Below are 24,157 nucleotides of genomic sequence, written 5' to 3'. Positions count from 1 at the left end.
AAAAATAAAATTCCTTGTTCTAGAGGCCATGCCAGTAATTTGCACTTTCCCCTTGGCTACTGTGGTGCTAATAAAGGTTGGTAATCAAGAAAGCATCTAGGAAATCTCTCAGAATTTTCTCCAAAATTCTTCCAGAATAGATTCTGTACTTCTATGGTGAGCGATTATCCAGTTTCTATGTGGTTTAGACCCTTCCTTGGGGTGACCACCTGTCTCACCCTGAACTCTCCTAGGTTTAACAAGGAAAGTCTCATGACCAGGAAATTGTTTCGTCCCCAGAAAGCTTGTTTTCACTGATAAGAGTAGTCTCTGTGGCACTGAAGAATATTGGAAGGGATAAGTTTACAGATTCATGGTGTAGAAGGAGACAGGAAGAGCCAGATGGTAGTGTTTCATCTTTTGCCCTGCAGAAGGTCCAACTAGAAATCAAATTTCATGCCACATCCCTGAAGCCTTCTGAGTGATTCTGGGAGGACCCTGCGTCCTCAGGAAGGTGACACGCCATTTTGGATAATTGACTCCACTTGGTAAACAGACCATAAAAGCAAAACTGGGTGGCAGGAAGGTGACATTAGGAAAGATCTCCTCACATGGGCCCTCAGTGTCTGGAAGAGCTCTGGCCATGTCCCTGATTTCTCCCTTTCACGTGGCTGATGCCAGTCACCTGTAGTCCTGGGACAAAAGGCTCTTTATATTGTTGCTTCAAATTTGGGGACTTAGATGTGCTGTGGGACAACTTACAAGAAACTACATAGATTCACTTCAGACCTGAGGCACAAATGCAATGACTGAATTTGCCTCATAAGGAGAACCACACCACATAGTGGATGGAAAATAATAGCTAATGTTGACTGAGTGCTGCTGTGGATTATGTGAATTTATTTAATCCTTACAATGATTCCATGAAGTGGACACTATGATTGTCCCCACTTATACAATTAGGCAAGGAAAGGGGAAATGGTTTTCCAAGTTTGCCAATGAGTATAAATGGAAGAGCTAGGATTTTTAATTCTGGTCTGACCTCTGAGGCCATGCTCTTAGGAAATAATGCATGCTTCCTTAGTGAATGAACAGATAGACGGATGGATGGATGGGTGGATTGACAGATGGGCTGCACTTATCCAGAAGCAGAGAGAAGAGATGACAACAGGTCCCCTTTGGTTGAGATTTTGTATTTCTTCACTATCCTGAAAGATTTTTAAATGGCAGGTGTATTTTTGAGGTACAGTTTATGAACATAGTTATTTATAGCTCCCATGCCATTCGATGTGTAGCCCATACAATGCATGTTTAAAAATCTATGCTGATTTTTATTGCACACGCCTACATTAGGAGCTGTTGTTAAAAAATAAATAAGCTGTGGGGCGCCTGGGTGGCTCAGCCGGTTGAGCGTCCGGCTTCGGCTCAGGTCATGATCTCAAGGTTTGTGAGTTCTAGCCCCGCATTGGGCTTTGTGCTGACAGCTCAGAGCCTGGAGTCTGAAGCCTGTTTGGGATTCTGTGTCTCCCTCTCTCTCTGTTCCTCCCCCACTCGTGCTCACTCTCTCTCTCTCTCTCAAAAATAAATAAACATTAAAAAATAAAATTAAATACATAAATAAATAAATAAGCTGTTACTTACCTCTCTGGTATACAGAGCAGAGATCAAAGTTAAGGAACACCATGGAATAGCCATTTCTTCATGAATTGATTTAGGGTTTATGTGACTGTACTACTTCTTTGCACGAAAGGCTCTGTGTATGGTCTTTCCTTCCTTCACTCTCCCGAATTACATACAGATAATCTGTTACATAGGTTTTAAACTTGGACAAAACAGCTTACTCCATGGAACCCAGCAGAATCCCAAAATCAAGGGTTGGGCAGGTAGGTGGGCGTGAAGTGTGGTTGGGGGTGGGATTACAGAATGATTGAGAACAAGAGCTAGGGCATAATCTCTCTTTCTGAGATGTCTTTCTGAGACCCTTCTCTGTCTGTGTTTGGGAACAGCACAGGATATGTGTTCCATGCCTAGAGAATCTAAAGGGTCTTGAGCTCTCCTTTCTGCTACTTCTTCTAGCAGATGTGAACAGCAAGGAAATGCACAGTGGAAACCAGACTTCTGTGTCTCACTTCATTTTGGTGGGCCTGCACCACCCACCGCAGCTAGGGGTGCCGCTCTTCCTGGCTTTCCTGGTCATCTATGCCCTCACTGTCTCTGGCAACGGACTCATCATCTTCACCGTCTTGGTGGACACCCGGCTTCACCGCCCCATGTACTGGTTCCTGTGTCATCTCTCCTTCTTGGACATGACAGTTTCCTCTGCCATTGTCCCCAAGATGCTAGCTGGCTTTGTCTTGGATAGCAGGGTCATCTCCTTTGGAGGCTGTGTAATCCAACTCTTTTCTTTCCATTTCCTGGGCTGTACTGAATGCTTCCTTTACACGCTCATGGCTTATGATCGCTTCTTGGCCATCTGTAAGCCTTTACATTATGCCACCATCATGACCCGGAACGTCTGTAATTACCTGGCTTTGGGCACCTGGCTGGGAGGTACCCTCCACTCACTTTTCCAAACAAGCTTCATATTCCGGCTGCCCTTCTGTGGCCCAAACCAGGTAGACTACTTCTTCTGTGACATTCCCGCCATGCTGCGTCTAGCCTGTGCTGACATCACCGTCAATGAGCTGGTCACCTTTGTGGACATTGGGTTCTTGGCCCTCACCTGCTTCATGCTCATCCTCACTTCCTATGGGTATATAGTGGCTGCCATCCTGCGAATCCAGTCCACTGATGGGCGCCGCAATGCCTTCTCCACCTGTGCTGCCCACCTCACTGTTGTCATCGTTTACTATGTGCCCTGCACCTTCATTTACCTTCGCCCTGGCTCTCAGGAACCCCTGGATGGAGTGGTTGCCGTCTTCTACACTGTCATCACCCCCTTGCTTAACCCCATCGTCTACACGCTCCGCAACAAAGAGATGAAGGCAGCATTGTGGAGGCTGGGAAGTCGCAAGGATGTGCTGCCTCACTGACTCAGGCATTGCAGACATGCAGAAGACACTAGAATTTAGGGCACCAGATGGGACATCCGTAACCAGGGAGTTTTTAAGACAGAGAGGAAAGAAGGATCCATGCAGAGAGTAGAAACTCCTAGGTGCAGAGGTGGAAACTCAAGAAAGTTTCCTGCTTTCAGACATGATTTTTCCATATTTCTTCTTTCAATTCCAACGGAGATCGGGCAAAGCAACTCAGCAAGGATGGCAGCTTGTGGAAAAGATCCAAGATAAGTAAAGTATCCACATAAAAAGGCTGTTTCTCTGTGGCATCAACCTATATGTTTATTATTGCTTCTAAGCCTTGAGCTGATACCCATATTGCTTTTTACATGTTACAAATAACCTTCATGCAAAACTTGAATTCAAGTTTCTCCAATGTTAAAAATAGAAACTAAGGGGGCACCTGGGTGGTTTAGTCAGTTAAGCTTCCACCTTTGGCCCAGGTCATGATCTCACAGTTCATGGGTTCAATCCCCACGTCGGGCTCTGGGCGGACGGCTCAGATCCTGGAGCCTGCTTCAGATTCTGTGTCTCCCTCTCTCTCTGTGTCCCCTTCCTGCTTGTGCTCTCTCTCTGTCTCTCAAAAATAAATAAACATTAAAAAAAATTTTTTTAAATAGTAACTAAGGACACACTACTGTTTAGAGTTTGAATATTGAGTATGCTTTGGCTTCCTTCTAAATTTGGCTTCATATTTTAAAAATTGAAACAGCTCTCTGGCTTCATGTTTTTTAAGTAGGTTCCATGCCCAGTGTGGGGCTTAAGCTCATGACCCTGAGATCAAGAGTCACATGCTCTACCAACTGAGCCAGCCAGACACTCCATTGGTTTCATATTTTAAAACTTAAACAATTGATACAACTAGAATTTTATATTAGAAAAAGAAGCAAATTGTAAAATTTGGTTAACGTTATTTCCCAAATGACTAATTGTCACATTACCCTTATTAAATATTTGTCACACAGGCTTGCTTAATATGCTACACTTTAGGGGCACCTGGGTGACTCAGTTGGTTAAGTAACCGACTTCGGCTCAGGTCATGATCTCATGGTTACTGGGTTCGAGCCCCTCATCAGGCTCTGTGCTGTCATAACAGCCGGGAGCCTGGAGCCTGCTTCGGATTCTGTGTCTCCCTCTCTCTCTGCCCCTCCCCTGGTTGTGTGTTCTCTTTCTCTCAAAAATGAATAAATGTTTTAAAAAATCTCTAAAAAATATGCTACTTTAAAAAAATTTTTTTAATGTTTATTTATTTTTTGACAGAAAGAGCCAGAGTGCCAGTGGGGGAGGGGCAGAGAAAGAGGGAGACATAGAACCTGAAGCAGGCTCCAGGCTCTGGGCTGTTATGACAGCACAGAGCCCAACACGGGGCTCGAACTCACAGACCACGAGATCATGACCTGAGCCGAAGTCAGACACGTAACCAACTGAGCCACCCAGGCGCCCCCTCTACCTTTTAAATATATTAAATTCTTACATGTACTTGATCTTATTTCAGAATATCATATATATATGTATACGATATACATATATCTATATACACACTATATGTGTGTATATATATGTATATACACATATATAAACATATATACACATATATATGTATATACACATATATAAAATATAGGTTCCATTAATATATGTCTGCTAGCACAAATTTTTTGAATAGCTGCATTAAAAATATACTTTTAAATACCCAGTAGGGCTACTCTCCCATCTTTTCTATTCATATTTAGATTATTTCCAGCTATTATATATATTTAGGTGCATATACAAATACTCTGTATTATTATATTTTATAGGTTATTTCTATGCTGTATATCATAGTGTATCATATATTATGTTATTATAAATGTCTTGATTTATATGTTTTGCTGTCATGACCTAATAGTCATTCTAAGTTAATGTTTTTATATATCTGCTCAGATTACTATGTGTTATTTTTAAAATTTTATTATTCAGCAAAAAATCTGATTATCCTTATTTCTAAATTCTTAGAGAACATTTCAATTTACCTCTCCTTCACTTAACATCTCTAGGACCCATTTTCTTTTTTTTTTTTTTTTTTTTAATTTTTTTTCAACGTTTATTTATTTTTGGGACAGAGAGAGACAGAGCATGAACAGGGGAGGGGCAGAGAGAGAGGGAGACACAGAATCGGAAACAGGCTCCAGGCTCCGAGCCATCAGCCCAGAGCCTGACGCGGGGCTCGAACTCCCGGACCGCGAGATCGTGACCTGGCTGAAGTCGGACGCTTAACCGACTGCGCCACCCAGGCGCCCCTAGGACCCATTTTCTTTACCTGTAAAATAAAGTTAAGCAAGATGATCTCTAAGCTACCTCTTATTTTAATATTCAAAAGCTCTATAATTGTACTATTCCCACTGCTTCCATGAAATTTTCTTAAAATTGGTGTGTGCAGGCAAAGTTCTTAAGAGAGAAATAGGAAAAGAGGAGTCACAGAAAAATATCAAAGATCGATAGTCAGTAGCCAGATTTTTTCATCCGTCACTTACGTGCCAGAAGTGATAAAATATAGTATGGACAATTTTATCAAAAATTTGTTTTCTATTTGCACTTGTTGCCTAGTTTGACAATTCCATTATATTCCAAGGGCCAGGATAGAACTAAGTGATAGAAGTTAGATATCATTATTTAAACTGCATGTAAAGAATATTCTAATATAGATGAACTGTCCAATAGTGTAATAGTCTTTTCTGCAAAATAGTAGTATTGTCACACTGAAAGAGTCATGGGGAAATTGGTGGGTTGGGTAACTGGTTGAGAAAAAGTGAGGATGTTGTACTCTGTCCCATGTCCCAGGGTTAATGGCCACTGTTAACAGATCACTCATCATGTATCGTTATTTCCATTTTAAAAATGTGGAGTTGCAGGGCGCCTGGGTGGCTCAGTCGATTAAGCTTCTGACTCTTGATGTCAGCTCAGGTCTTGATCTCAGGGTCATGAGTTCAAGCCCCGCATTGGGCTCCGCACCAGGTGTGAAGCCTACTTTAAAAAAAAAACCATTTTTTAATGTGGAGTTGACATACTGAGCATGAGGTGAGGAGTTGAGCCTTCCTGCCAATAAGTGATGATAAGATATCAGCCCACGTCCATCTGACTCCAAAGTTCATGCCCTTTTCTCTGTGCTCTTTCAAAGATGCTTCTGGAAAGCACAAAAATAGGTAGCACAGTCCTTCTTCCTGGGGGCTATGATACATACACGGAGAAGAATGACGTAGTACATTTGACAGTTTAGGAATGGGACACCTAACAGAATACACTGTAAATACCACTGGATTTCCAGAAGAGCTAAAACACTCTTAGAGTAGAAAGACCTCCTAGAGGAGAAAAGCTTGATCTTAATTTCAAATAGTGGCTTAGATTCTTGCGTCTCAAAGTGCAACCTATGAAATAGCAGCATGGGCATCACAGGGAGCTGTTCAGAAAGGCGGAACCCCAGGCCCTCCTCCAGACCTGCCGACTTAAGACTTGTATCTGAAGATTCTCATATGCACAACAGCGTCTAAGAAGCTTTATGAAGCTAATGAAGACATTAGTAGATAAAAAATGAAGATTGAGAGGCGCCTACGTGGCTCAGTCAGTGAAGCGTCTGACTCTTGATCTCCACCCAGATCTTGATCTCAGCGTTGTGAGTTCAAGCCCCATGTTGGGCTCCGTGCTGGGTGTTGAGCCTACTTAAAAAAAAAAAAAAAATGAGAGTTGATTTCTTCGAGGCAAAATAGAGGAGAGTGAGAAGAATGGGAGGAAGTTATGGTAAATTTAAGAGAGGGTGAGAAAATCTACTTGAATAGAGAAACGTACTGAATAGAGGAAGGGTGTAGGAAAGAAGAATAAATAGATAACAAGTAGTCAGGTTTTAGATAGTCTTGAATTATAAAGTGAAAATGTTATGCAGCATAGTAAGGAAGCGTGTGAGGTTGGGTGGTTAGCATTTCTGGGAGGGGGGCCGTTTGAGATAACCCAGTGGGGATTGAATCAGGCAGTGATGTGCAGGATGGAGTGAATCATTAAAGGAGAGAGATGAGAACTGAGGAAACCTTATAGGAGGCTATTTTTCTAATCATCCAACTGTGATGAAATAAGAGAATAATGGTAACGGTTATAAAAATCAAGATGCAGATACGGGGGGTGGGAGGGCGCCTGGGTGACTCAGTGGGTGAAGCATCCAACTTCAGTTCAAGTCATGATCTCATGGTTTGTGGATTCGAGTCCCACATTGGACTCTGTGCTGACAGCTCAGAGCCTGGAGCCTGCTTCAGATTCGGTCTCCCTCTCTCTCTCTCTCTCTCTCTCTCTCTCTGCCCTTCCCCTGCTCACACTCTGTCTCTCTCTCTTTCTCAAAAATAAACATTTGAAAAAAGTTCTTTTAATTTAAAAAAAGAAGCAGATACAAATGGAGCTGCATTTCAGAACTGAAGTCTAGTTGGATCGAAATGGAAAAGAAAAATTCAAACAGAACTTTGGTGTTGAACTTGATCCATCGAAAAGATTGGAAAGGGTGTGTGCTGAAGACATTTCCTAAAAATTCAAGGAGACAAAATCTGTGGAAGATCATGCCGTAAACCACAGGAATTCCCTTTCTGACTATTCAGTGAATACACAATCCGAAGCTTTGGAAGAATCTATAAAGCTCGGACTACAAAAAGCTCGCTCTGGATGTGGAGGATGGGACTACTGTGTTCCTACCAATGTAATGAAATAGGGACTCCAGGCAATAGTTTATACAGGTTTGATAAACTTTTCCACACCCCCTAGAAATAAGGCCTTGCCCATCAACATCTGCAGCTCTAGAAACCCTTTAAAAAGCAGGATAGGAAAAGTCTGGGAGAAATCAAGCTTTGCAAGACCTTCAGTGGGATTTTCCAGGCTCTCTTGGAGATAATGTATTTACTCGGACAGGACATTACGTATGCCCCATGCGCCTAATGCAGTGAGCAATCTCTCTACTGAGAGATTCATTGAGAAAGGAAGTAGGCAATGATAAAAGTAGTGACTTTTGAGGACCTGCAGAGTAATCTTATATGTCTTTAAATGTTCCATGAGGCAAATCGCACTTGGAGGTGACCACGTAGAAAAAGAAACCATTAAAATGTAAAGATTGGACTCAGGTAAGTAAAAAAAAAAAAAAGGGCACTATTCAGCTACTCTAAGTGAAAAGATGGTCATGGGGACAAATGGTCCAACTACAAGCAGGTAAATCACTTCCTCCTGAGTAGCACATCCAGTATCCCCTTGAGAATCTCTCATCCTAACGACTATGGGATCCAGAACTCACCTCTCCCCTCTGAATCTCTTCTTGTATCACTGCTGTAGGGACAACATCTGTTAGTCTTTGCCCACCTATTTTTATTGAGTATCTAAAATATAAAAGACATATCTAGGCCCTTCAGGAGATACGCATATAACCCAATGAAGCATCAAGCACTACTAAGAGGAACTGGCTATTTACACGGAAGGAGAGTGTTCAGGTAACAGAGAGGAAACCAACCTGCCTTGAAAAGTTTTGATTGTGCCTCAGATGGTGGAATCTCTATTTGCTAAGTGGAGAATGAAGAACGGTCAATGCGAAAGCATCATATGGAAAAATTGAGAGACGTGTGACAGACATTAGCGTGACCAATTAACAGCAATCAAAATGTATCAACTGTGAATGTCTAGGTTATTAACTATAGTGATTGCAGAGAAAATACAAAGGTGTATGGTGGAGCTACTTCAAAGATGGGCACGAAGTCATAGAATATTAGACGTGGAATTATAAAAAGTGACCAGTTAGCGAGCAGATGACTCAGAAGTTTCTATAGCACACCTGGAATCCTCGCAAAACCTTAAGGCTTAAGTATTTTTTTATCCACTTACATATGTGAGGAAAGTAAGGCTCAGAAATTTCAAGGGACTCCACTTTCATGGAGCCTGGATTGGAATAGAAGTCTACCTCTTTCCAGAGCCCACACTGGGGCGCCTGGGTGGCTCAGTCAGTTAAGCGTCTGTCTTTGGCTCAGGTCATGATCTCACGGTTTGTGGGTTTGAGCCCCGTGTCGGGCTCTGTGGTGACAGCTCAGAGCCTGCTTGAGATTCTCTCTCTGTCTTCTTTCTCTGACCCTCCCCTGCTTGTTCTCTCTCTCTCTCTCAAAAAATAAATGAATAATTTTTTTTTTAAAAAGAACCCATATTCATTTACTTCTTTCACTGTATCTTAGTGCCTTGAGACCATCACCCACAGTCCCTTGGTTACACGGGATACCACCTCATACAGAATATTCCAAGTTGTGTTTGGCTTTTTTAAAACCAGATTTATTGAAGGAAAATTTACTCATTTAAAGCATACAGTTCCATTTTTTTAAGTTTACACAAGGTGTGCATATTCTAATTTTATAGCATTTCTATCACTTTATGCCTATTTGCAGTGAGTCCCTGTCCTCACCCCGAGCCTCGGGTATGCACTAATCTACTTTCTGCCTCTGTCCATTTCACACGCATGTAGGTAATCATATATGTGATCTTTTGTGTTTGACTTCTTTCATTTAGCATGCTTTTGAGGTTTATTTACAGTCACATGATATTCACAGTCATGCTCTTTTTTGAAGTTCATTATTTTAATCATACTCACTATTCACATGTGTAGCATATCAGTACTTAATTCTTTTCTATAGCTGGAAAGTATTGCGTAATATGCATATATCATGTTTTCTTTATCCATGCACCAGTTGGACATTTGAATTGTGTCTATATTTCAGCTATTATGAATAGTGTATTTGTATACACGTTCTCATGAGAACATGTCTTCAATTCTCTCATGTGTATAAATAGGAGTGGAATTATTGTGTCATATGATAACCCAGGTACAACTTTTTGAAGAAATTCCAAACTGTTTTCCATAATGGCTGTACCACTTTGCATTCCCATCAGCATGTTCTAATTTGTCTACCATTTTTGCCAATATTTGTTCTTTCTTTCTTTCTTTCTTTCTTTCTTTCTTTCTTTCTTTCTCTCTTTCTTAATACAAGAGGACCTTGGAACATCTTGTTGTGCCAGGAAATGAAGAAGTATATGAAATAGATGGAACCTGTCAATAAGACAAGGTGACATATTGAAGGAGCTCCAAATGGCCAAAGCTAGCATAATTTGAATAACAAAATAAATAGTTATCATATTGGATTATATTTAATCTCACAATAAAAAAATATATATCCGTGAGTCCCTACTGATGTAAATAATTGAATAAATAAATAATGGGGAAGAAGAAACAGCTCTTCCTTACAGAAATTCCAATTAATAATGTAGAAGATCGAGGGAATTTTTTTAAAAAATCACCATTAGGCAGGGTGCCTGGGTGGCTCAGCAGTTAAGCTTCCGACTTTGGCTCAGGTCATGATCTCACAGCTCATGAGTTGAGCCCTGCGTCGGACTCTGTGCTGACAGCTCAGAGCCTGGAGCCTGCTTCAGATTCTGCGTCTTCCTCTCTCTCTGCCCCAACCCCACTCGTGCTCTATGTCTGTCTCTCAAAAATCTATAACTACTGAAAAAAAATCACCATAGGCAAACAACAGAGTAATAATATTTTCAGGCAAAATACACAAATGTATGCTAAAATCAGTGAGTGACAGTTTGACGAGATACAGAATTTAAGCATAGTGTAAAAGTATCTCCTCCACAAGACAGTTAACATAACCAATAACAAGATATAGTGGCACCATGTATAACTCTGAAATGATGCCCGGAAAAGGATATAACATCATTTCTGTGGTATTATTGTCAAAAATGCATAAGCTCTACCTACTCAGGAGAAAGCATCATCCCTACCCAAATTGAGAGACATTGTATGAAATAATTGACCATTACTCACCCAAAGAGTAAAGGTCATTAACCACAATGACAGAATAAGGACTGGGGCATCTTGATGGCAGTTAAACATCTGATTCTTGATTTCAGCTCAGGTCATGATCTCAGGGTTCATGGAATCGAGCCCCATGTGGGCCTCTGCACTTAACTGCATGGAACCTGCTTGGGATTCTCTTTCTCCCTCTCTCTCTCTCTGAAAATAAATAACTAAACTTAAAAAAAAAAAAGAAGAAGGACTAACACAGGTTGGAGAAGACTAAGATCCTGTGCTGGATCCTGAGTAGGAAAAGGAAATTGATGAAACACCGGTGCCATTTTAATATAGTCTGTAGTTGAGTTTATAGTATGATACTGTCGATTTCCTGACTTTTATAATTTTACTACAGCTTATAAATTGTTAACGTTAGGAGAAGGTGGCTCAAAGCATATGTTAACTTTATTCTAGTTTTTATTTGAGTATAGTTTATACATAACATCACATTAGTTTCAGGTGTACAACATAGTGATTCAATAAGTTTAGCCATTATGCTGTGCTCCCAAGTATGGCTACCATCTGTCACCATACAACACCATTACGGCACCGTTGACTATATTCTCTATGCTATGCCTTTTATTTCTGTGCCTTATTCATTTTTTAACTTTCCTGTAAGTGTAATATTTCAAAATAAACTGTTTTAAATTTTAGAAGGAATTTAAATATTTTTTATACTCATATTGAGCAAACAGTATCTTTCTTTCCATTTAAGTCATGTTTTGTGTCAATCAGCACATTTTCCTTCTTTAGGTTTCTTTCTTTTTAACAGCTCATTAAAATGTACATTGCAACCATTAAATTAACCTGGTTAAATATACGATTCAGTGGTGATTATTAAATTTACAAAGTGGTACAACTATTACCACAATCCAATTTTAGAACATTTCCATCACTTCAGAAAAATCTGTCCGACCATTTGTGGTCATTCCCTGTCTCAGCCTGGTCCTAGACAACCACTAATCTTCTTTCTCTCTTTATAGACTTGTCTTTACGGGACATTTCATCAGAATGGAAGCATACAATATGTGACCTTTGTGTCTGGCTTCTCTCACTTAGCGCACTGTTTTTGATTTCTATCCATTTTTGTGCATTAGTACTTTGTTCCTTTTTGTTGCTAAGTGATAGTTCATTGCATGACTATACTCTTTTTTCTTAAATCCATTCAACAATGAACAATAAACATGATTGTTTCCAGGCTTTGGCTATTACGAGTAATTCTATAAACATTCAAGGTTATTTGGACATAAGTCCTCTCTCTTCTGTAGATTCCTAAAAATGGAAATGCTAGATCATTAGGTAAATTCATGTTTAACTTTTTTTTTAATATTTTTTAAATTTACATCCAAATTAGTTAGCATATAGTGCAACAGTGATTTCAGGAGTAGATTCCTTAATGTCCCTTACCCATTTAGCCCATCCCCCCTTCCCACAACCCCTCCAGTAACCCCTCTGTTTGTTCTCCATATTTAAGAGTCTCATGTTTTGTCCCCCTCCCTGTTTTTATATTATTTTTGTTTCCCTTCCCTTATGTTCACCTGTTTTGTCTCTTAAAGTCCTCATACGAGTGAAGTCATATGACATTTGTTTTTCTCTGACTGGCTAATTTTGCTTAGTGTAATACCCTCCAGTTCCATCCACATAGTTGCAAATGGCAAGATTTCATTCTTTTTGATTGCTGAGTAGTACTCCATTGTATATATATATATATATATATATATATATATATATATCACATCTTCTTTATCTATTCATCCATCGATGGACATTTGGGCTCTTTCCACACTTGTCAATAGTGCTGCTATAAACATTGAGGTGCGTATGTCCCTTCAAAACAGCACACCTGTATCCCTTAGATAAATAATTAGTAGTGCAATTGCTGGGTCCTAGGGTCATGTTTAACTTTTTAAGAAACTGCCAAGCTTTTCCAAAGTGGCTATACCATTTTGTTTTCCAGAGTGGCTATACCATTTTGCATTTTCACAAGCAATATATAGAAGTTTTAGTTTCTCTACATTCAGTAACACTTGTTACCTCTTACTCTTTTTTTTAAATCATATCCATTTCAATGAATATGGAGAGAGAAAATCTAAACTAAATTGGTTGAAATATCAGGGATCCTTATCTACCACTGATATAAAGGACATTATATACATTGATCTACCCAACATTGGAATGGACTTTCTTGCAAAATAATGATTGCTTCATCACCGAATTCATTCAAACAGAAACTATATAATTGCGGGGGGGGGGGTAGTTAGGAGCATAATGGGAAATATTACCACATTGAATAAACTAGTGAGTACAAAGAAACATAGGTCATATGTTATGTGTCCTACTGCATTCTAAGTAAAATAATAATTACCTAAGTAAATAATAATGATATCGCTATTGTTAAATAATAATTTATTTAAGTAAAATAATAATGATATCCCCATTGTTAATTTGACAACTGGAAGAACAGAGAAATTAAGTACCATGATCCCTCTCTCTCAGCTAATAACTGCCTGACCAGGGAGTTAAACTTAAGTTTATAAAAATCAAACTAAAGTTGGCTCCTTAACATTTCCACTGCTTAATCCCCAAAATGCTCATGGGAAACTGGAGAAGGCGTGTTTCTCTTAGGAAGGCATGACATATGCTCGTGGAACATCCAAGTAGTCCAAGGCACCACATGCTTGGGTGTTTATGCATAATTACCATGAACACTAGAGATTTCAGGTATGAATAAATCAGTGTGAGATAAAATATTCATAAAGGGCTTGTAGAGGAATTAATGTCCCAACTTCACTACAGAGAGTAAATTTGTGAGAGATTAAAGGAATTTCATTCATGTTCAAAAATGGAAGGCAGTGAGGAGATCAGGGAGAGATTAGAGCAAATTGCAGAGAAGATGAGGCAAACAGCATCCCTAGATAAGAGAGGTTTCTTCAGGGGATTGCAGGAGATAAAGATTTTCTGATACTAGTGGAAGCAATGTATAGATAATTTTGAATATCAGACAGATATATTTTATGCCTGAGGCAGCGGGGAGGAGAGATAAATTAAACAATGTTGCTGTAAGAAGACTGACAAAGAAGCTGACTACAGACCATTTGGTACATTCCAGACCTGAGAGAGATGGGGCAGAAAATCATTGGGAACATCTAGGTGTAAAATAGGCATATGCAGGGTTAGATCCATGGGAATTGAAGATACAATAGAAATCAGAAGTTCAGAAAAAATCATCAGGGGCGCCTGAGTGGCTCAGGTGATTGAGCGTCTGACTTCAGCTCAGGTCATGATCTCACAGTTCGTGAGTTCAAGCCCCTCATCGGGGCTCACTGCTGTCACTGCAGAGCTCACCTTGGATCTTATGTCCCCTCTCTCTCTGCCCCTCCCCCACTCGCACATGCATGCTCTCTCTCACTCTGAAAAATAAATATAAAACATTTCTTTTTAAATAAAGAAAATCTTCATAGAAAGTAACACTTAATTAGGTTTAGGAGGTTAAAGGATGGAAAGAATCGAAGAAAACTCTTAGATTTCAATCCAGACTCAACAATAAAGTCACAGGAAAACATTTCCCAAAAGGCTGAAACGACTTACAGGAATAACAAGAAATGTACTTAACAATTTGTCCTTATAATTATTCAGCCAATTCTGTAAGGCTTCGTTGCCACACACTTGAGAATTGGCCGTGGGTACCTATAATTCAAAGAGCTCTCTTTAGGTGAGGAACGGATTGAACCACTAGGCCCGCATCTGACATAACAGCACCTAAACTCTGAGCAAGTATCCCCAGAAGATGGGACACAACTCCCTGATGGCAACGGCAGTAAGATCCTGCTTATCTACTTCCACAATATGGCGGAGAAAATGAGGAGAGTGAGGGCATCTCAGTTCCGGAATATTCGCGAAAAAGATATGGTCCACGAGAGTAAGATTTGCGAATCCATATTTATATTGGTGTTATTTAGGGAATGCACTTCGCCAAATAATTGTTACAGTCCTTTATGTGCCTCAAAAATATTGGGGGTCCCCTACTGAAATATGCAGCAGCCAGAAAACACTAGAACAGGTCCAAAGGACAAAATGAGCCTGTCTGTCTCTCATTTATGGGGCAAGACCAAGCTGACATAGCCCAGGGGCTAATGACATTTCAGGAAGGAGGAATGGCTGTTGATTATGTCTGTTGGTGACAGTTGTGTCGCAAAGGGGATAAGTAGCCACTCCGTGTGTGAGGAGAATGCCATGGAGACAGAGGCCCCGAACCAGGCTGTGCTGAGCCACTTCTTGCTGGAGGGTCTCATGTACACAGCTGAACATCCTGGCCTCTTCTTCCTTCTCTTCCTCCTCATCTACAGCATCGCCTTGACTGGGAATCTCCTCATTCTCATAACTGTGAGCTCTGAGCCTCACCTCCGCTCCCCTATGTACCACTTCCTGGGGCATCTCTCCTCCCTGGATGCCTGTCTGTCCACAGTGACAGTGCCCAAGGTCATGGCAGGCCTCCTCCTGACGGTGCATGGGAAGGTGATCTCCTCTGAGGGCTGTGCGGTTCAGCTTTACTGCTTCCATTTCCTGGCCAGCACTGAGTGCTTTCTATACGCCCTCACGGCCTACGACCGCTCCCTAGCTATCTGCCAACCCCTACACTACCCAGGGGGCCATGAACAGACGGATGTGTGCAGGGCTGGCTGGGATCACTTGGGCCATAGGTGCTGGGCACTCTGCCGTCCACACAGCCCTCACCTTTCGCCTGCTCTACTGTGGTCCTCACCACATCGCCCGCTTCTTCTGTGACATGCCCCCCGTGCTGAAGCTGGCCTGCGCAGACACCACCATCAGTGAGCTCGTCACGCTTGCCAACATCGGCCTTGTGGCGGCAGGTGTCTTCCCTTCATCATCATACCGGACGTCTTCATTGTGGCGGCCGTGCTGCGGGTCCGCCCTGCCCAGGGCCGGCAGCGTGCCTTCTCCACCTGCACCTCCCACCTCACCGTGGTGCTGCTGAACTACATGCCACCTGTATGCATCTACCTGCAGCCTCGCTCCGCGGGGGCAGGGGCTGGAACCCCTGCTGTCTTCTACACGATCGTCACCCCCACGCTCAACCCTTTCATTTATACTCTGCAGAACAAGGAGGTCAAGCGAGCTCTGCAAAGACTTCTGCGCAGAGGCTGCCGAGAGTCTCCAGCCCACCCCCTGACCTGCGTTGTGACTCTTAATGCGCCTGCCAAGGAAACGACTAGCCCCGGAGCAAAATGGGGAGGGGAAATCATTCAAGTGAAAATCAGCACCACTGAGTTTCAGCTCAGCCATGAACTTTCCCCCTTCCCTTTGGCCAAGCGACATTTATCAATGTCTCAGTCACAAACTCTTCATCTATAGATGGAAAGATTGCTTAGGTGATGTCTAACCTTCAAGATCTAGGTTCCATGGCTCAGAGGTATGTGGAATGTTCATTTGTTTTAGTCAGTGATTCTTTTTTATTTCATATGCAACAATTTGATTAAATTAGTAGCACATATTAAAGAATACTGATAATGGGGCACCTGGGTGGCTCAATCTGTTAAGTATCTGACTTCGGCTCAGGTCATGATCTCACTGCTCATGGGTTCGAGTCCTGCGTCAGGCTCTGTGCTGACAGCTCAGAGCCTGGAGCCTGCTTCGGATTCTGTGTCTCCCTCTCTCTCTGCCCCTCCCCTGCTCATGCTCTGCCGCTGTCTCTCAAAAATAAATAAACGTTGAAAAAAATTTGTTGAAAGAATACTGATAATGAAGATGTAACCAACAAATAATAAATGAAAATTTACCTGTATATCACCTAGCTTAAGAGAACAAACCACACTTTTAAGATAATAAAATACAATTACAAAGAGAAAAGTGACTTCTCAAGGTCACCTAGAAAGTGTCATCATCTTTATTTTCCCACTCAGGATGTATAATGAAATAGTAGAAATAACGTGGATTTTGAAGTCAGTTAGACCTACCAGTATTCTAATCCTGATCCCACCAGTAGTAGATGTAGAATCTTATGCAAACTTTTTAATAATATGCAATGTCTTCTATTAATAGTAATGTTGGGGTGCATGGGTGGCTCAGTCGGTTAAGCCTCCCACTTCGGCTCAGGTCATGATCTCACAGCTGGTGAGTTTGAGCCCCATGTCGGGCTCTGTGCTGACAGCTCAGAGCCTGGAGCCTGCTTTGGATTCTGTGTCTCCCTGTCTCTCTGCCCTTACCTCACTAGTGTTCTGTCTCTCTCTGTCTCTCAAAAATGAATTTTGAAAATGTTTAAAAAAATAGTAATGTTAAAAATAACTACTTTGTAGGCTTTTATAATGAGTAAATGATATAATTATGTTAAGTGCCTGTGCAAAATAAATGTTCCCATTTCTTACCAAGCAGGCTAAAGATGTCAAAGAGAACTTATTATACTAGCTAAGGTTCAAAGTATCTCTGAAGAACTGGCAGGGTTTTGATATCTTTGTCGAACATGGAGGAAGCAACTACAAAAATATATGTACTTCTAGACTTTGAGGTGACAAATAATAACTCAAGGCTCTAGTTAGAGCAGCTTGCCATATGAATGGGTGGAGCCGTGCTGTATTCAAAAAAGGGTGTGAATGACCCTGAACTACTCTATGGACTGAAAAAGGGCTTTGAATGTCAGGCTAAAGAGTTTGGATTATGCACCAGGCAATCTGCCTCTTTATTGCTCCTGTCCTTTAGGAAGAAGAAGAAGTCACATTCATAAATGCTAAAACATGGGATACGTGGAAGAGAGGAAAAGACAAATGGTGGAATGACCAGTTAATAGACTATTATAACATCCTAGACATGAGAGAAAAACATTGTCTAACTTGCGTGATAACATTGGAGATGGAGAGGCATTTTACAGAATTGTGTTACAGGTGTTTTAAAGGGAACAGATTGAAAGAGTGTCGGAACTGGAACAGTAATCATAATCATTTTGGGCACACACATGTGCAAGGGACTGTACCTATTACTTTATATTATTTCTCCTTAGAACTATATTTGAGACAATGTTATTGATCACATTATACAGACAAGGAAACTGAGACTGAGGGAGGTGATGTAATTTTTCCAAGGTCATGCAGCCAGTAATAATTGGAGCCAGGATTTCGACTCACATCTCTGTGGCTTCAGAGCCCTCACATTCCGATTATACCATAATATCTTAGACAGTTGAATCTAGCCTTTGCTGTTAATAAACCCCCAATTACCTTAGAGGTCTCAATGTCATGCTAGACCTTTAACTAAGGGAAGTCTTCTTTGAGATAATTATTCCTTGACCTTTAAATAGCTCCTTAAACTCTTGGGTAAATCAATGGCAGATGGTGGGAGACAAGTATCTTACTGTGAGAATGGCAGCTTACAAACAAGCAAGGAGAGAAAGGTGATAAGGGATTAGATTTGGAGTCACCAGTATGAACTCATGTTTAACGTAACATAGCTACAGATGATTACATATGGACATATTTCTAGAAATGTACACACACACACACACACACACACACACATATACACCCTTGTTCTGTCAGCTTAGAGGGCCTAGAAGCAATGATACCCTAGTAACAGCAAGTAAATCTAATGCCCAGACATTGGTTTCTAATGGTGTTCTCCAAAAAAAAAAAAAAAAAAAAAAAAAGAACAAGATGAAAAAGAAACCAGGAAAGGAACTTGGGCAGAAAAGATCAGCCTGGAGCATTTTGTAGTGGCACAAAGCAAAAAAGTACTAAACTATACACACACACACACACACACACACACACACACAGATAGGGTTATGTCAGAGACACAAGAACCAATTGAAAGGGTTCTCAATGGCCAAAATTTGAATAATGTGAGCAACAGAATAAATATAGCAGTAATGGATTATAATTTAAATGTGAAATAGGGGCTCCTGGGTGGCTCAGTTGGTTAAGCCTCTGACTCTTGATTTGGCTCAGGTCATGGTCTTGGGGTTCCTGAGTTTGAGCCCTTCAATGAGCTTTTCACTGACAACCTGCTCGGGATTCTCTCTCTCCCTCTCTCTCTGCCCCTCCCCCACTTGTATTCACAGTCTCTGAAAATAAATAAACTTAAAAAATAATAGAAATTTAAATATAAAATAAAAAATAAATGTCTCAGTCCTCTGTGATATAAATGACTGACTGACTGACTGAATGAATGAATAAGTAAATAAATAAATAAGGAGCACAGACAAATCCCCACTGCAGAAGCCCAAAGAACACAGAAGAAAAGAAATAAAAATGATAAGAGCAAAATTATATAAGCCAGAGACAATGTCTATAATCCACATGCCCAACAAATGACTTCCTGGAACAAATCTAGAATGTATTTAAGAAGAAAAAAAGAGGGGCGCCTGGGTAGCTCAGTCGGTTGAGCGTCCAACTTTGGCTCAGGTCATGATCTCACTGCTCATGAGTTCAAGCCCCATGTCAGGCTCTGTGCTGACAGCTCAGAGCCTGGAGCCTGCTTCGGATTCTGTGTCTCCCTCTCTCCCTGCCCCCCCCCCACTTGTGCATGCTCTGCCTTTCTCTCTCAAAAATAAATAAACATTTTAAAAAAAGGAAAAAAGAAAAAGAAAAACTCTCAAAACTCAATAGTAAAAACAACAACAGCAATGCCAAAATAGAAAATGTGCAAAAGATATGAAGAGACCAGTCACTGGAGAGGACATATGCCTACCAAATAATCACATGAAAATATGTTCAATATCATCGGGGATTTAAGGTAATAAAAATTAAAACCACAATGACATATCAGTTCACACCCATCAGAATGACCAAAATGAAATATAGTCGCAATACCAAATGATGGCATAGATGTAGAAGAACTGGATCCTTTGTATATTGCTGGAAGGAATGGAAAGTTGTACCATAGCAACTCTGGAAAGATTTTGGCTGTTTCTTTTTCTCTCTGTCTCTCTCTTTTTTTCCCTCAATCTAAATTCACTTTCTTTTTCTTTTTTTTACTGAGATATAGCTGACATATAATACTGTGAAAATTTATGGTGTATAATGTGTTTATTTGATATATTTATATACTGCAATATGATTGCCACCATAGCATTAGCTAATACCTCTATCACATCATGTAGTTCTTTTTTTGCGGTGAGAACAATTAAAAGCTAGTCTCTTAGCAAACTTGAAGTTTATAATCATGTTGCTGACTATAATCACTATGCTGTGTGTTAGATCTCAAAGATTTATCTACTAGTTGCAAGTTCGTACCCCTAAACAATGTCTCCCCAGCCCCTGGTAACCACCATTTTACTGTTTTTCCAAGCTTATTTTTTTTTTTTTAAGATTCTACATGTAAATCGTGTCATATGGTATTTGTCTTTCTTCTTCTTATTTATTTCACTTAACATAATGCCCTCAGGGTCCATCCATATTGTCAAAATAGCAGAATTTTCTTCTTTCTCAAAACACTTAAACATGCAACTACCACTCAACCCAGCAATTGCACTCCAGGGCATTGATCCTAGAAATATTTACACAAAAAACATACGCATAAATGTTTTAGCAGCTTTATCCATAACAGCCAAAACCTGGAAAGAACTGGGGTTTCCTTCCAAGTGTGAGTGGTTAAATTATCATACTTCCATATCATAAAATACAACCCAGTAATAAAAAGACAACTATTAATACATGCAACAATCTGAATAAATATTCAGAGAATTAAACGGAGTGAAAAAATGTCAAAACGTTATGTACTGTATGATTCCATGTGTGGAACATTCTGGAAATGGCAAAATTGTAGAAATGATGAGCAAATTAGTGGCTGCTAGGTGTCAAGGAGGGGGTGGGATTGAGCGAGAAGTGAGTTTGGCTATAAAAGGGTAATGTCAAGATCCTGGTTGTTTGATACTATTGTTTTGCAAGATGTCACATGGGGAGGAAATCGGGTAGATGATACACAGGACCTCTCTTTATTACTTCTTACAGTTGCATATGTATCTACAATTATATCAAAATAAAAACCTTAATCAAAAAATACTAAGCAAAAAAAAAAAGGAAGAAAAAAAGAAAACAGAAAACAGGATAACGTAACTCCAATAATGTACCAATATCATATTTAAAACAATTGATTAAATATGTTAACATAATAAACTTTAGCTAGTGTCACTAACGTTTTGAACTTGACATGAAAATTTTTTCTTTAAAAACAAATTAGGCGCTCCTGGGGTGCTCAGTCAGTTACGTGTCCGACTCTTGACTTCAGCTCAGGTCATGGTCTCATGGTTTGTGAGTTCAAGCCCTGCATCTGGCTCTGCACTGACAGTGTGGAACCTTCTTGGGTTGGGATTCTCTCTCTCTCTCTCTCTCTCTCTCTGTCTCTCAATAAATAAATAAATAAATAAACTTAATAAAAAATTAAAAACAAATTATATTTTAATTTTTCTTAAAAAAGTACCAAAAAGAAATTTTACAGCTAAAATTTACAATAAATGAAATAAACTCACAGAATGGGCTTCAGAGTAGATTAAAGACAACAGAGGAAAGAAACAGTGGACTCAGAAGTAAATCAAGAGAAACTATATAATGTGAATAACAGAAAAAAAAATAGACTAGATAAAAGTAAACAGGGCCTCAGAGACCTATGGAACAGTAACAAAACCCCTAAAATTTACGTCTTTGGAGTCACAGAAAGCAAAGGGAAGGTGAGTAATGCTAAAAACAACATGCAAAGACATAGCAGCTAAAATGTTCTTGAAATCAGTGGAAGACAGATTCAAGAGCTGTGCAAACCTCAGACAGAATAAATCCAAAGAAAGCCATGTCATGGCTCATCATAATCAAACCTTTGGAAACCAAAGCCAAACAAAATCTTCCATGAAGGTAGAGAGAAGTGACAAATTACCCACAGAGATACAATGACTAAGAGGACAGTGGATTCCCCGTATAAAATAATGAAGGAAAGGGGCTTCCAGTGAAAGGAAAGAACTGCCAATTTTGACTTCTATATCCACTGGCAATATCCTTCAGGAATGAAAGGGAAATAAATACATTTTCAGAGGAAGGAAACCTAAGATTATTTGTCCTCAATATACTGATCCTTACAGAATGTCTTTAAAAAGTATACCAAACAGAAAGGAAATGATCACAGGAGGAAGCTTGGAACTCCAGGAAGGAAGACCTTGTGACTGTGTAAAAATAGAGGTAAATATAACAGACTATCTTGAAGATTTTTTAAAACTATTTTTTGACATTTGAAGCAAAAGTACACCATCTGATATGACACTCAATGCTTGTAGAGGAAATACTAAAGACAGTTCTTTTTGTCTACGGCCATACCACCCTGAACGCGCCCGATCTCATCTGATCTCGGAAGCTAAGCAGGGTCGGGCCTGGTTAGTACTTGGATGGAAGACAGTTCTTTTTAATGGAATGGCATAAAAGGAAGTAAGTAGAAGCAAGTGTTCTCCACTTTACGGCAAGTCATAAAATGTCAATGCCAACAATGTAAGTTACATATGTATGTTGTGATACCTACAGTATACAGACAGATATACTTCAAATTACCAAGTATAAATCAAAGCTGAATTCTAAGAAAGATCAAGTAATCAATAAGAAGGCAAGAAAAGGGGAAACAGAGGAATAAGAAACAGTGGAAAGAAATAGAAAACTAGTAACACAATGGTAGGGTAAGCCCCTCAGACATCAAAAGATCAATAATGGTCTAAATAACGTAAATGGAGAGGCCAATTAAAAAGCAAAGATTTTAAAGGTCCATTTAAAAATGACCCAACCACAGGCTACCTGCAAGAAGCTTGCTTCAAATATAACATAGGTAGGTTGAAAGTAAAAGAATGGAAAATAATAAACCATACAAACATAATAAGTTGTAAAGGTTGTTTATATTTTCTTAACACAAGTCCATTATCAGATATATATTTTCTTGGTATATGATTTGACTTTTCATTTCCTTAATTGCATCTTACAATTTAATATTGAGTAGAGAAATAACCAAATCCGAAAAAGTCATGGACATGAAAAGTACAGCATAGGGAATATAGTCAATAATATTGTAACAGCATTGTATGCTTGCAGATGGTAATTACATTTATCATGATGATCATCGCATCATGCATAGAATTGTCAATTCACTATGATGTACACCTAAAACTAATATAATAATGTATGTCCCCTATACTTCAATTAGAAAAAAGAAAGTAGGTACACTTTTCAAACAGGTATTTCAAAGAAGATATACAATTGGCTAATAAGCATATGAAAAAATGTTCAGTATCAGTATGCATTAAGAATGTGCAAATTAAGGGGCGCCTGGGTGGCGCAGTCGGTTAAGCGTCCGACTTCAGCCAGGTCACGATCTCGCGGTCCGTGAGTTCGAGCCTCGCGTCAGGCTCTGGGCTGATGACTCAGAGCCTGGAGCTTGCTTCCGATTCTGTGTCTCCCTCTCTCTCTGCCCCTCCCCCGTTCATGCTCTGTCTCTCTCTGTCCCAAAAATAAATAAACGTTGAAAAAAAAAAAAAAAGAATGTGCAAATTAAAACCAAAATGAGATACCACTGCACACCCACCAGAATGGCTATGATTAAAAAGAAAGACATTACTAAGTGTTGGCAAAAACATGCAGGAAAAATTGTCATGTATTGCCGGTGGGAATATAATAATAGTAAGGCCTCTTTGTTTTTGTTTTGTTTTGAATTTTTTTAACGTTTATTTATTTTTGAGACAGAGAGAGACAGCATGAGTAGGGGAGGGGCAGACAGAGAGAGGGAGAAACAGAATCTGAAGCAGGCTCCAGACTCTGAACTGTCAGCACAGAGCCCGACATGTGACTCGAACCTGTGAACTGCGAGATCATGACCTGAGCTGAAGTCAGAGGCTTAACTGACTGATCCACCCAGTAGAGCCTCTTTTGAAAGCAGTAGGGCAGGTTCATAAAAAGCTAAACATAGACTTTCAATTTACCCAGCAATTCTCCTCCCCACACTTTCATATAACCCCCTGAGAAGCACAGGGGCATTCATCAGTGACCAGCACTGCCAGATCCACACATCTCCCCTCCTCCTCGACGACTACCTCTGGGTCCGGATATCTTTGCTGACCTATCTTGAGTCTGAACTACTTTTCAACAAAGGGTTGCGGAATAATTAGATATCCATATGCAAAAACATTTACTCAGATCAACAGCCCACACCATATAGAAAAAGTAGTTCAAAATGATCATGGGTTTAAACATCATGATACATA

General features: G+C 40.0%; 2 protein-coding genes across 2 annotated transcripts; both read left to right on the top strand.

The window, feature by feature from the left end:
* Positions 1-2,021: 2,021 nt before the first annotated feature.
* LOC124506369 (olfactory receptor 10G6) lies at positions 2,022-3,011 on the top strand. The gene has a single exon (XM_047072415.1). It carries the CDS (start codon positions 2,076-2,078, stop codon positions 3,009-3,011), a length of 936 nt encoding a protein of 311 aa, XP_046928371.1. The 5' UTR covers positions 2,022-2,075.
* A 12,082-nt stretch (positions 3,012-15,093) lies between these two features.
* LOC124505876 (olfactory receptor 10S1) lies at positions 15,094-16,299 on the top strand. The gene is given in 3 exon segments (XM_047071942.1): positions 15,094-15,570; positions 15,572-15,794; positions 15,797-16,299. Coding segments are annotated over 3 exon segments (1,203 nt in total).
* Positions 16,300-24,157: the final 7,858 nt, after the last annotated feature.

This window comes from Lynx rufus, unplaced genomic scaffold (assembly GCF_022079265.1).
Source record: "Lynx rufus isolate CCGP_SWC_20201006 ecotype Redwood Valley unplaced genomic scaffold, mLynRuf1.p SCAF_9, whole genome shotgun sequence".
NCBI lineage: Eukaryota > Metazoa > Chordata > Mammalia > Carnivora > Felidae > Lynx > Lynx rufus.
Note: the sequence above shows the minus strand (reverse complement) of the source record. Positions and strands in the feature narration are given on the sequence as shown.